The sequence below is a fragment of the Propithecus coquereli genome, unplaced genomic scaffold, assembly GCF_000956105.1.
Source record: "Propithecus coquereli isolate 6110/MARCELLA unplaced genomic scaffold, Pcoq_1.0 Scaffold59, whole genome shotgun sequence".
In the NCBI taxonomy this organism is placed as follows: Eukaryota; Metazoa; Chordata; class Mammalia; order Primates; family Indriidae; genus Propithecus; species Propithecus coquereli.
Window position 1 is genome coordinate 6,840,895 of NW_012151840.1, and position 12,639 is coordinate 6,853,533.

Sequence of the window (12,639 nt, forward strand, 5' to 3'; positions counted from 1 at the left end):
CCACCCTCTGCCCAGCTGGTCCCTGCTCTGCAGGCAGTCTCTCTTCCTGGGGTAAGGCAGGACGGGCAGTGGCCGACCCCCATCCCCAGCTAAGAAGGAAGACAGGGATAGAGAGACTAGGTAAAGGGAGAAGGGGTCAGGGACAAAAGGGTGGTTTAGAAGATGTGAGGCCTGAACATGAGAAATGAAGTTTGGGCACGAAATTGGAATTGATTTATCAAGCAGAGTCCAATGGATGGTAAAAAAGAAAAGAAAAAAAAAATTGGAGTTGATGGGGAGACCACGCTCTAAGTAGTTCAGATTAGCAAAGAACTGCAAACTTGCTTTCCTCTCAGCCTAGAAAAGTCTCAGGGAAACAGGTATTGTACCCTCCCCATTCCTTCTCAGTCTGTGTGATTTCTTTCTGAAAAGTGATACACATGTGTGAGCGCGCGCACACACACACACACACACACACACATCCACGCAGGCCCAGATACACATGCCGGGGCGCATGTGCACACACACCAGCACAGCACCACACAGACCCAACCACATGTCTTGACAGTCACTGTCCATCACCTTGCCACCTTCAATCACTCTGGAAGACATCCCTGGTGAGACTGGGACAGGCTGGAGAGCCAAGGGGCACAGAGCAGGCTGGTCGATGGGTGACCGATGGTGGCATGAGAAAACCATGGAGAGGGTCTCCTGGACCCATTTCAGGAGGGCTCTGGGGGAGACCGCTCCAGGACATGGGCGCAAGAGCGGCAACAGGTGGCTGTGTAGTAGGGGTAGACGCAGAGCCGGGCCTGTACCACCAGGGGGCAATGTGGAGAGCTGTCCTTGCATTGATCATCTGGGGACAGAGGTCAGTGGGCACAAGACGGTCACCAAGATACATCCGTCTGGAGCTGTGTTGCCCACTCCCACCGGTCCTTTCTCATCTCCTCCCATACTTCAGCTAATTCCACTCTGTTGGGGGGGTCGGGGGAGGGGGCTCTTTACCAGGGCGCTGGCTGCAGGGTTGGCTGTTACAGGGTCGTTTCCTGGAGGGTCGCAGGTGAGGAGGGCATCGGGTGCTGAGGGTCTGGTTGGTGCTCAGGCACTGGACCTCCCTTGTCTGCACTCCCCCCTGGCAGGAGCGAGAACACTGGGGAGACCCCGGCTATCGTATCAGACCTTTGCTGTGCGCCGGGCTTCTCCTTAACCCCAGGCCACTGCCTCCCTCCCAGAAAGGTTGGGGGGACTGTACTGGGACATTATGAAATCCCAAATGGGGAGGGCCCACCTGTCCTCCAAGTCCACAAGAACTGGGACAATGTTAAATCTCAGCGGGGCTTGTTCTGGGGCACAGAGAGACTTGGAGCGGGTGCGGTAGGAGGAGCCCCCCTTCCCTGAAGGCCCAAGCTGAGCGGGGCAAGGGAGCCAGACACTCACCGGACTCCAGGGTGTAGCAAACCATCGGTCCTGGCAGGCCTGCCCCTGACAGGGCTGCAGGGCAGGGGGCCTGGGCAGGTGGGAACAGTTGCTAGGAGAAGTCACGTTGAACTCAGTCCCCAGTTTGGACACACAGATGATGTCTCTACGTTGTGTGCCAGAGCCGCATTCCGAGGAGCACTGATGTAGGGGAAGGGAGGGTATTTGAGGGGAAGGGAGGACAGAGATGGCTCCCAAGTGCCCACACGGAATCCCAGTTGGACTGGCACCCCTTCCTGCCCCCTCCCAGGCTCTCCGCTCACCTCACCCCAGGGCCCTGTGTACCAGCACCATGTTATCTCACAGGGCCCCAGGCTGCAGGCACGCATGTCAGGGGGGCGGCTTCCTTGTGGACAGCTCTGCTCACTGGTTCCTGCTCCTGCCTCCTCCTGGCCCGGCCCAAGGGCCTCCCCACTCCCAAGGCAGACCACAGACCGTCTCTGGATTCCTGTCCCACACTCGGCTGAGCACTGTTGAGAAGGGAGGCTGCTGGAGACTGGAATGGGAGGGGGCTTAGGGATGGAAGCGTCCGGGTCCTGATCCTTGAGTTAGGGAATGTCCTGGGGTACCATCCATGTATGGGGAATCTTTTTTTTTTTCTTTTTTTTTTGAGACAGAGTCTCGCTTTGTTGCCTAGGCTAGAGTGAGTGCCGTGGCGTCAGCCTAGCTCACAGCAACCTCAAACTCCTGGGCTCAAGCGATCCTCCTGCCTCGGCCTCCTGAGTAGCTGGGACTACAGGCATGCGCCACCATGCCCGGCTAATTTTTTCTATATATATATATTTTTAGTTGTCCAGATCATTTCTTTCTATTTTTTAGTAGAGATGGGGTCTCGCTCTTGTTTAGGCTGGCCTCGAACTCCTGACGAGCAATCCTCCCACTTCGGCCTCCCAGAGTGCTAGGATCACAGGCGTGAGCCACCGCGCCCGGCCAGGCATGGGGAATCTTATCAGGGGTCCAGGAACCTCATGTTTTTCTCACTTATCTCTGAGTTCCCCGGGTCAAGCACATAGTAGGTGCTTGCTCAGTAAAAGTTTATTGAGCTGTGTTGGAAAGGCTGAGAGGGTGTCCTGGGTGTGGTCACCAGAGACAAGGGACTTGGCTAGGGGGTGTGAGGCCCACCTTGGAGCTCCAGTCGCTGTGGAACCAAGCTGTGGTGCAGGGCCCCATGTCACAGGCCTCTCTGCTGGGGGGTTTCGGGGGGCCCAAAGCGCACTCTTGCTCGCTCACTTTGTCACCGTTGTTCCCGACACAGCGAACTTGACGGCTCCTCTGGCCGCGCCCGCACCTCACGGAGCACTGAGGGGAGAGGGGAATCTGAGGGCTGGGCTTTCTGGGCCGTCTCACCCAGCCTTCCGCTCTCTGGCTTTTGACCCACGGTCAGCCTAGCTCCCCAGCTCAGCTGCTGCTTGGCTTTCCGGCTGAGAGGAGGCTGAGCATGGGCTCTGGGTCTCTTATCTCTCTTACATAGGGTTCCACATGAGACCCTCTTAGCAGGAAGTTTCTGCTGGTGAGAAAGAAGTTGGCAAAACCACTGCTCTAGCTCACAGGTGCCCACTATTCTAGGATCCTCCACGCCCCCTCCTTGCGCAGCCCACTCACCTGGCTCCAGGGGGAGCCAACCTCCCAATGGCCACAGAGGCGCAGCTGACAAGGCTGGGTGATGTTGGGCCGGGGGAGATGCCCACAGCGTTCCAGAGGCACCGAGGAGCCACCCGCCCCGAACTCCTGCCGGCAGAGCAGCTGGCGGTGCTGGGTGCCAGGGCCACAGGAGCGGCTGCAGGATGTCCACTCGCCAGCCTCCCAGCTGTAGCACGGGCAGGGCAGGGGAGAGGCAGAGACACAGGTGAGATGTACAGGGGTGCTGCGGCAATGCAGAAGGAAGACGCACTGGGTGTGGGGCCCCTCAGAAAAGCACTTGGAGTCTTGGTTCCTTGCGGGAGCTCAGGCTGCTAGGGTTTTCGTGCTGTCTCTGGAATGTCAGCCTTTATTTATTTACTTTTTTTGAGACAGGGTCTCACTCTGTTGCCCGGGCTAGAGTGCAGTGGTATCATCATAGCTCACCGCAACCTCAAACTCCTGGGCTCAAGCGATCCTTCTGCCTCAGCCTTCCGAGTAGCTGGGATTACAGGCTCATGCCACCGCCACCAATCCAGGCTAAATTTTTCTATTTTTTGTAGAGACAGGCTCTCATGCTTGCTCAGGCTGGTCTTGCACTCCTGGCCTCAAGCAATTCTTCTGCCCCGACCTCCCAAAGTGCTAGGATTACAAGCGTGAGCCACCGCGCCCAGCCTCCCTTTCTAATCTAACATTGTCTCTCTGCAGCCAGAAGATGCCGTGTTGAGTGCAGAGTCCAGGTAAGATCCGGTGGGCAGTGTTAGCATGTTTGCCCCAGGGGTAATTGCTGTGTTTCTAGCACCCTAACCTTCCCTGTGGGCTATACTCACTATGGGGGGCATGGGGAGCCGTGGCAGGGCTCTGGGGAGGCTGGGGGCCTGGCGCCCACGGCACAGCTGCCTTCGTCCAGCTCCTCTCCCGACTCACGAGAAATGCAGAGGAAAATGGGGCGCCAAACACCTGAAGGGGATGAGAGGGCAGCCAGGAAAGTCAGGATGGCTCGCAGCCCAGTTTCAACAGGTCCCACCACAAGGTCAAGGTGTGGACCCGTGATCCAGGATGTGGGATCATGAGTGTCAGGTTGTGGATTTGGGCCGAGGGTGCCAGGAATGCAGGCGTGAAGTCTCACCTTTCCCACAGGATGCTGAGCACTCAGAGTGTCCCACTCGTTTCCAGTATCCAGCTGGAGACCCCAGGGGTGCCCTGGGATGGGGTGGGGCAGGCATCTGGGGGATCCGCACCTGACGCTGGAGGGTTCCTGGGGTCCGGGCTGGGCGGGGCGCAGAAGCAGGTGGGGGCTCCACCCTCAGAATCTCTGTGCAGGGGAGCCCAGTGGGCAAATTATTTACTCTCCACTGCCTCAGAGCTCCCCGTGCAGCCTCTCCCTCCTCCTTCCAGGTCTAGGGATCAGAGTCTTACCAGGCTGAAGCTGGGGGATGGGGGGCTCTGGGGTGGGGCTCCCAAGGATTGGAGGAGATGAAGAGATGACATACTGATAAAAAACGCCTGGGTTTTCCTCCTGAAAGATCATCTGGGGAGAAGAGAAGGTAGTGAATGTTTGGGGGTGGCAAGAGGGACATGCCACCAGCCCTCTTTCCCATCGTGACACCCACAGCTCTGCCCTAAGAGTCCTCTCTCCCCAGCAGCGCAGCTGCCCCAGGCCCCAGGCTCACATAGACATCCACAGGCTGGGTCGTGGGGCCTTCAGCTGACAGATTCTCCCCCTTGCCCTCCTCTCGAGGAGGACGGTTATATCTGAAGACAGTCCCACCGGCTGTGTAGGACCCAGGGGGATCCACAGCCCAGTTCCCATTGATGATGGACCGGCCCCCAGGCCCTCGAAGTGCTGCAGGTGGGAGATGGGAGATCAGGAAATTCAAGGTTAGTAATACCTTCCTCCTCTCCCACCACTTCCGTAACCTATAGAAGCTCTCACCCTAAGATACCCCAGGTCCTCTCAGCTTCCTCGCGGCCTCCACAAGGGGAAGGAGAAGGCCTTCTCCCAGTTTGGTTGCTCACTGTGCTGAATGGGGCTGGGGCGGGCAGAACGGAGAGGCCAGGAATGGAGGGGAGGCAGCCAGGTGCTCACCAAGGTAGTTGGAGCTGGGCCGAAGCTGGGCAATCTGGAGCTGGGAGGCCCCGGCAGGAATCCTCAGGATCTTCTGATAGCCCAGAGGGCCCCCTCGGTCAGTGAGGTTCCCCGAAACAAGGCGACAGGTAGAATCGTCACCCCCACAGACTCCACAGCCATCCAGACGCCTGCCAGAGCCAAGGATGCCATCACAGCCGGGGCTCTGGAGAGAGTGAGGTGAGGCAGGGGCCACAGGGAAGCCAAACACCACCTCACACCCCACCCTGGTCCACTCAGGACCCGCAGCTCACCACCTGTCTTGCTCTTCGTGCTACAAGTGACAGTGTGTTTCTTTGTCAACCCCACCACCTCCAGCCACACTCAGGGACGCGTGAATGTGCCTGTTAGGACCCTTCCTGCGGTTCACCTCTGGGCTTTGCTCGGCCCAGCTTGGCAGGCGAGAATTTTTCCATGGCGATCTCAGTCTGTTTGGTGTTTAGTTGTAATGAGGAATGAAAGACACGGCGTGTGTGTGCGTGTGCGCATGCGCGCACCCGTCCTCCCTCACCAGACAGCGTCCGGCCACACAGATGTCTGGGCCTCCGGGCTGACACAGGGTCCCATCCTGGACCTTTTCAGTGTGACGGACATAGAAGCGGAAGCCACGGGGACGGCAGTTCAGTTCACAGCGCTGGGAGCCCTGAACTAAGGGACAGGGTAAAAGGGTGGTTAGTTGGGGCCTCAGGTGGGAGGTTAAGTGGCCCTAGGGAGGGCCCCAGGGAGGTTAAGCAAGGCCCCGGGGCCTGACAGCAGCTTTGCTTATATTAGCTATGGGGCATCCCGAGGTTGCCCAGGTCACTGTGTATGAAGTGAACATGACAATTCCACACGCTGAAAAGCTGGTCAGGTCAACCGAGGTCGCTGAGAAGATCAAGGGGGTTCTGAACTGACAGAGAAGAGATCCTTAATGCCTATGCTCATGTGAGTTCAGAGCTCATAAGAGCTGGTCTTGCTGTCAAGTTGTCATGGGCCTAAAATATCTACCCCCGACCGACAGCTAATGGAAATCTTCAGGGCCAGGAGTAAGCAAGCATCTCCCTCTCCCTTTCATCCCCAAGCCTGAGCCAGCCTGCCCAGGGGCCGGGCTAGAAACCTCACCTTCGGTGAAGGGCTCCCACTGGTACAGCTGGCCCATGAATTCCTGGGAGTCGAAGGCTGCGCACTGCAGGGCCCGGGGGTCTGGCTGCTCAGGGGGGCAGGGCTGAAGTGGGGGGTACAAAGGAGTCAGCACTGGGAGGAAATGGGGGGGTAGGTCAGGGCTGAATCCGGGGAGCAAGGCGGAGGGTCAGGTCCGCGGAAGAGCCCTGAGGCCCCTACCCTGAGGAGGTCAGATGCCAAGGCCCTTCTCCCTCGGGTCCAGATCAGACAAGCTGAGGACCCAGACTCAGTGTTGGGGAAGCAGAATTGGAAGTCTGGGCTGGGGTAGGTGGTCCAGGAAAGAACTCACCGCTTGGCTACAGGCTCTCAGCTGCTCACTCTCCCCAGAACATCTTGGGACAGGGCTACTGGGAGCAAAGAGGCTCCAGAGGGAGCTGGAGTGGGGGCCAGCACTCAGCAGAGGCAGCCAGCCCTCTGGGTGGTGAGGGGCAGACTCCACAGGCCTGTGAAGATTCCCCCCAGGTCTCCAACGCCCCTGGCTCTGCTGGCCTCGGCGCCAGGGGACAGAAGGGAAAGGATCAGGGCGTCTCCCTGCTCCCTGGGAGCCAGCCCAACCCTGAGAACTTGGCATTCTTGGCTGAGGGGACACGTGGAAGAAGCCACTTTCTCCTAAGGAGGGGGTGGGCGAGGGGGACCCTGTGCCAGAGGCCTTGGCTCCAGGGTGGGGCTGTGGGAGGGCAGGCCTGGTTCTGGGGGGCAGCTCTGTCTGAGCAGTTTCAGGGCTTAGGGGTTCTGCTGGAGGCGATGGAGTGTGGGCAGACGGTTCTGTGGGAGGGAGCTGAGTCTGGGGGCTGTGGTTTGCAGAGGATGGCTCTGCTTTTGGAGTCAGGGGTGGAAGGGGTTCCTCCCCTCCAGAAGAGGTCTGGGAGAGCTCAGATCTGGGGGGCCTCCGGGGATGCCTGCGGTTCCGATGCAGTGGTAATGCAAAGGGCACTCTTCCATAACCGAACATCCCCGGCTTGATGGGGTCTCGAACCCGGGACCTGAGAAGGTATTGCAGACATGGGGTCACAGCTCTGGCCGTCTCTGGCCCCGTCTCCCCAGTCTACTTCCGGGCACCAAAGATAAGCCTTCCTAAGCCGTATGTCCTTTGCTCCCTTTTCCTTCATAGCAAGCCCCGCCCCCTGCCCAAGACCTGCCTCTTCCCTCAAAGCCTCACCTCCTGGCCCCTGCAATCTCCTTAGTCTCCTCTCTCCCTGCTTGGGAAGCAGGACTTCGGAGTGGGCCACCCCTTCCCCGAGGCTGTGGCCTGTACAGGGGGAGGGCTTCTGGATGTCTTGGGGGCCGGGGAGGCAGGGGCAGGCCCGGGTGGAGTTGAGCTGTAGGGAGCTGACATGTCCGGCTCCTGCGCTGCACTCCTACCCCACAGGGCTGGGAGCAAGAGGCCCACTGGTCCCAAGGTCCCCAGACACCCTCAGGGCTCTGGCTCTCCTCTGCGGGTGTCTGAAGAGTGTGTCCAGACAACACCTATGTAGAGAAGAAGGTCAGACATAATTAGCATAATTTTAGAGGGCACCATACAGAGTATCTATCTGGTCCAAGGCTCAAGGAGTCATTACTGGCCCAGGGCCACATTCAGTAGTAGAGGCAGGACTAGAACTCGGCCTCATGTTGTTATTTGGTAAGGAGTCAGGGGAGGTGTCAGGGAGGCTGGATGGGCCAAGTGTGAGTGGAAGGAGGCCTCAGGAAATGGAGGCGTGGCCGAGGGAGGTGGGTGGGAGATTGGGGAGATGAAAGGACCACAGGCAGGCACCAGCGCTCACCTCCTGATCCAGGCAGAGCTGAGGGAGGGACAGAAGCAGCATCAAACACAGCTGGGGCCTGCAAGCCAAAGGCAGGAGGGTGACGTCAGCCTGGAGCCAGAGGAGGTGTTGCGACACTGCCCGCTACCCCAGCAGGCGCCCCACTTCCTGACTGCCAACTTCTCAGAAATTATAAGTGGCTCACCACTTCCCCTGCCCCTCCCAGTGGTCCCCTTTCCCTCACTTTCAAGGACAGAGCCATCCCTCCACCCCAGGTGCCCCTCTTACCTGCCTGCCCACTTCTCCATCGCTCCTCCCTTGATTGCCCCAGGGCGAGGGAGGAGGGGACTGGACGCAAACTCTACTCAGCCATCTGGGCTAGGAGGGGTGCATTCTGCAGGGACAGAAGCCTGAGGGTTACCTCTCTAGTCTCCAGAAAGCTTGCAGCTGGGAGGGATGACTTCTCAGTGGACCTCTCAGAGAGGATGGAGGGGTGGGGGAGACTGGCCCGCCCCTTTGTGATCCTAAGGGTGGGAGCAGGAAGGAATGCTCCCTTTGTCCATCTGCAGAGGCTACAGGGTGGGTCTGACCTCAGCTCCTCCCTGAGTCCCACCTAGCGGCTGCTTCTGGGCCAGCTCAGCACACACAGGCAGGCTCTGTCTTAGGATGGTCTCATCCAGCTCCCACTCCTGCCCTCCCAGAGGTACCTAGAAGGTTGAGGAGGGAGACTTGGGTCAGAATATGCCAGACACCCCCCTGAGGAGCTGACAAGAAGCCCCTTGGGTTTTCCAGAAACAAGACCTTTCCCCAGCTGTCTCTGCTGCCCACCTGCCTCCCGGCTTTTTCCTCCTTTCTTAGCTAAGCTCCTTAAGGAACAGTCAGGCACATCGCTGCCTGCCTCAGACACTTTTTGGCCAAGGGATAAACTAAGCAGGTTGATGGTTTAATCTCTAGAAAAGAAACAGGCGATTTACACCCCCCTCCTCCCCCTCTCCCCGTGGGTGCCAGCATCCGGCACTGGTTCAATGAGGGCTTGTTTCCTGCGCAGCTATAAGGGCTGGGGGAATGTGGGAAGGAGAGGAGCCGCCCTTGCTCCCCAACACAGGCCTCTCATTCCGGAGAGCCAGCCAGTCCATCCTGAAGTCTAGCTTTGAACACTGGGGGAGCGTGTCTTGCAACCCTACCCTGGCCTCAAAGCCTGACTCTCTCCACCTGCCCACCCACCTCCAGCCCCTTCCTTCTCCCTTTGAGCCCTTCCCACCCCCACTCCTCATCCTCCTCTTACTTCTGCTTTCCAGGAAAAAAAGAATTGTTTCTGTTGGATCTGAAAGGCACCCAGGAGAGGAATCCAAGGAGCCGTAGTTGCCGAGGTGGGCCAGCTCAGGGGCAGGAAAATGACAGAGCAAAGGGTAGGAATGTGCTTGGGGGTAGCGACATTCAGCCCCACTCCTACCCTGAGACCCCAGGGCTTGGGAACTTAAGGGAGGGATCAGAGAGGCTGAGCCAGAATGGGCAGTGTCACTTTGGCTGCTTGGGGTTGGGGAGGGGGCTGCTAGTGGCCACTCCTTGCCCAGGCTGGGCTGGCCACTGAGGTCAGCAGCTCTGCCCTGACAGGGGTGGGGAAGCCAGAGTCTCCGGAGAAGGGCCCATGTTCCACCTTCGGCCCTCTGCCTGACTCTCTTACTTGTGGTTCAAGGGAGGGGAGGAGGGTAATGGTCACTGTCTGTACCTTCTCTGATGCCCGGTCCCCTCTCCACTCTCTCTCTGCCTCTGCCGCCCTCTGCCACCCCAGGTCTCTCCTCGCTGCCTCTCTCTGCGGGTCTACCCAGTACACATAATCCTGTCCTGGGCCGGGTTTGGCTCTGGCAGTTCCCTGGAGAAGTGAGGGGTGGGGGTGACGTGAGCTCCTGGGGCCCAGGCCAGGCCTGGCTCCCTCTCTGGAAAAGTCCCACCCCACCCTCCCCTGCACAGCTGGGCAGGGGGCCCATACCCCTCCTCTGCGGAAAGAGACACACATTTGTGCTTTTCACCCCTTTTCATGCCTCTCATCTGGTGTCTCTCACTGCGGGCGTGAGGAAAGTGGAGGTCGGAAGTGGTCACTCTGGGGCCAGGCTGGCCCCGGGCTGGACAAACCTGGGCTCCTCCTGGCCACACCTCCCCGCGCTGGCCAGTGAGGATGAAGGGAACGACCTGCAGGGCTAACCCTTCTGCCCAGGAGAGACTCACCTCTGGGAAATGGGTCACTGCCGGGGAGGGCGGGGAACAGTGTGTTTCTCGTTTCCGGTGGAGAGTCCCTGTCCTGCGTCAGAATTCCTTGGTCCTCATAGTGCCCTCCAGTCCGGGGTCCTGCAGCACCATCCCAACAGGTGTCTTTCGTTTCGATCAGCCTCTTCCACCAGCAGGCTTGGGCTAGATCAAGGGCACCCACCTGCATCCCTCCGAGCAGCCCTACCACCCAGCCACGGCAGCGAGGATGCGGGCGTCGAGGGTACACATCCCCCCAGAGCACCCTCCTAGAGGAGGCAGGAGGCGCGGCGCGTGCAGGGAGGTCTTGAGTATGTTTTCCAACTTTACTATGTGACTTAGCAGGAATTTTGGCTCACTCCCCGCCCCGGGTGATGGGGCCAGAGTTCCAAGGGATCAGACCCCCTCCCCAGGAATTCTGTCCCAGGGACGGGAAGATCCTCCGAGGCAATCCGAACCGGGCCGGGGTCGTGGCGGGGGCGCGACCGCACAGCGCAGGCAGCTAGGGCTCTTTGGGCTCGCGGGATGGTGGTCTAACGGGACGCGTGCAGAGGTGGCGGCGGGGCCCGGGGTCCCAGGGAGAGTCTCTACCTGCTCTGCGCGCCCCCGCCGGCTGGTTAACCCTTCTGCGCCTGGGCGCTCTCTCGAGGCAGCCTCGCTGCGCGGCGGCCACTCCGGCCCCTGAGCCGGGCTCCGGACACTGCCGCCTCCGGCCGCGACTCCGCCCTCGCGCCCCGCCCCCGCCAGCGCCCCACCCGCCCGCCACGCGCCCCTCGGCGGCCCCGGGGTGGGGACAGCCGACCCCATAGCCCCCGCCCGCCAGGGCCACCCACCCGGGGACTGCGGGGCCTCCGCAGCCCCTGCGCGCCGGGCGCCCCCGGGACGGCTAGAGGAAGAGAAGCCCAGACAGTCGCATCCCGGTTCCGAGGCAGCTGTCGCTCCCGAGCACTCTTCCTGGGCCCGCTGGGGCCCGGGACTTCAGCGCCCCAGGCCTCCGGACCGGCTCTGGGTGGGCGGTGCGAGTGCTGCGCCTGCCCAGGCGGGACGGCCTCGAGGGGCGCCAGGGTCCCAGGTGGAGCCTGTACCCTGGTGGCCTGGACAAGCCGAGGACCGAGATTGTCCTGAGCGCCCCCAGATCCGCGGTCAAAGCCCTCTCCTCCACGCAGCCTCCCCTGCAAGTCCAATCACCCCTGCCTCTCCCACGTTGGGCAGTGAACCATGTGGCTCTGATGGCTGGGGACCTCTGTGAGCTTCAATTTCTTCCTCTATAAAATTTTACACTGGGGACTTAGTAGAAGGAAAACGCGCTGACTTATGAGTCAGACTGATCTGGATTTGAATCTCAGCTCTAGCACTCGCCAGCTCTGTCTTCGAAGAATACTCCAACCTCTCCGTGCTGTAGTTTCCTCATCTGTGAAATGGGGCTAAATCTGACACATGATAAGCTTGGAGATGTCAGTTTACCCATTTATATCTGGAAGAATGCACCCCAAACTCCATAGTGTTGGTAACATCTGGGGAGGGGTGCAGGGTTGCGGGAGGGATGAGAAAGGCTTTTGCTTTATTCTATATGTGTTGATATGTTGTTTAAATTTGTTAACTACAAGTATTATCCATGTATTATTATGTTAAAAATAAATATATGTAAAATGGGTAGATAATAAATGGTCATTATTTTTAAGTTTTTGTTCTCCATTTACTGGTGAGTTGCATTTTGTTGGTTCTACTCACTGTTTTAAAGCTGCCTTTTTTTTGAAACAGGGTCTCTCTCTATTGCCAGGGCTAGAGTGCAGTGGTGTCATCATAGCTCACTGCAACCTCAAACTCCCGGGCTCAAGCGATCCTCCTGCCTCAGCCTCCCAAAGTGCTGGGATTACAGGCATGCGTCACCACACCTGGCCTGAATACTTATACCTTAAAACCAGAATATTTTATAACTTTTCCAAAAACCAAAACACAAAAAATAGAAGCTCTAGCAACATTGTCCTGCATCTCCACAAAATAATGGAGGTCTTTGGTGCCCCCACCTAATATTCCTTGGGTACCCTTTGCGCGTGGTGTTGAGGATACAATTAGAAGACAGTCTGTGGCCTCAAGGAGTTGCGTCTAGTTAGGGACAGACGCTGTAGGTAATAGGGACCGCGGGGAGGTTAATTCTGGGCTCAGCAGAGGCAGATGTTATCTCTAAAAAGTTGATGGATGTGAAAATATAAAATGCTTTTAAAATGTAAGAAATGGGCCAGGCGCGGTGGCTCACGCCTGTAATCCTAGCACTCTGGGAGGCCGAGG

At 58.7% G+C, this 12,639-nt stretch overlaps 2 protein-coding genes across 3 annotated transcripts; both read right to left on the bottom strand.

Moving 5' to 3' along the window:
- ADAMTSL4 (ADAMTS-like 4) lies at positions 1-11,027 on the bottom strand. 2 transcript variants are annotated; one of them, XM_012658921.1, is made up of 20 exons: positions 10,942-11,027; positions 10,333-10,452; positions 8,720-8,813; positions 8,395-8,500; positions 8,128-8,185; positions 7,524-7,831; positions 6,654-7,347; positions 6,305-6,407; positions 5,715-5,851; positions 5,165-5,369; positions 4,749-4,921; positions 4,495-4,606; positions 4,205-4,390; positions 3,906-4,035; positions 3,061-3,265; positions 2,581-2,757; positions 1,722-1,928; positions 1,420-1,599; positions 988-1,132; positions 1-838 (listed from the first exon to the last, which is right to left on the bottom strand). In XM_012658921.1, exons 4-20 carry the CDS (start codon positions 8,412-8,414, stop codon positions 702-704), a joined length of 3,177 nt encoding a protein of 1,058 aa, XP_012514375.1. In that variant the 5' UTR covers positions 8,415-8,500; positions 8,720-8,813; positions 10,333-10,452; positions 10,942-11,027; the 3' UTR covers positions 1-701. The 2 variants fall into 2 exon arrangements, with proteins under 2 accessions (XP_012514375.1, XP_012514377.1); XM_012658923.1 differs by lacking the exons at positions 8,720-8,813; positions 10,942-11,027 and having other exon boundaries at positions 10,333-10,930.
- Positions 9,129-10,322, bottom strand: LOC105821764. Its single transcript, XM_012658521.1, is given in 5 exon segments — positions 9,129-9,415; positions 9,418-9,467; positions 9,469-9,494; positions 9,496-9,621; positions 9,623-10,322. Coding segments are annotated over 5 exon segments (990 nt in total). The 5' UTR covers positions 10,124-10,322.
- Positions 11,028-12,639: the final 1,612 nt, after the last annotated feature.

Excerpts from the sequence above, each read along its gene's own strand:
- ADAMTSL4 (XM_012658921.1), bottom strand. The coding sequence starts at position 8,414 with ATGGAGAAGTGGGCAGGCAG. Across the intron at positions 3,266-3,905 it reads GGCTCCCCATGCCCCCCATA|CTGGGAGGCTGGCGAGTGGA; the intron begins GTGAGTATAGCC and ends CCCGTGCTACAG. Across the intron at positions 1,600-1,721 it reads ACACAGGGCCCTGGGGTGAG|TGCTCCTCGGAATGCGGCTC; the intron begins GTGAGCGGAGAG and ends CCCCTACATCAG.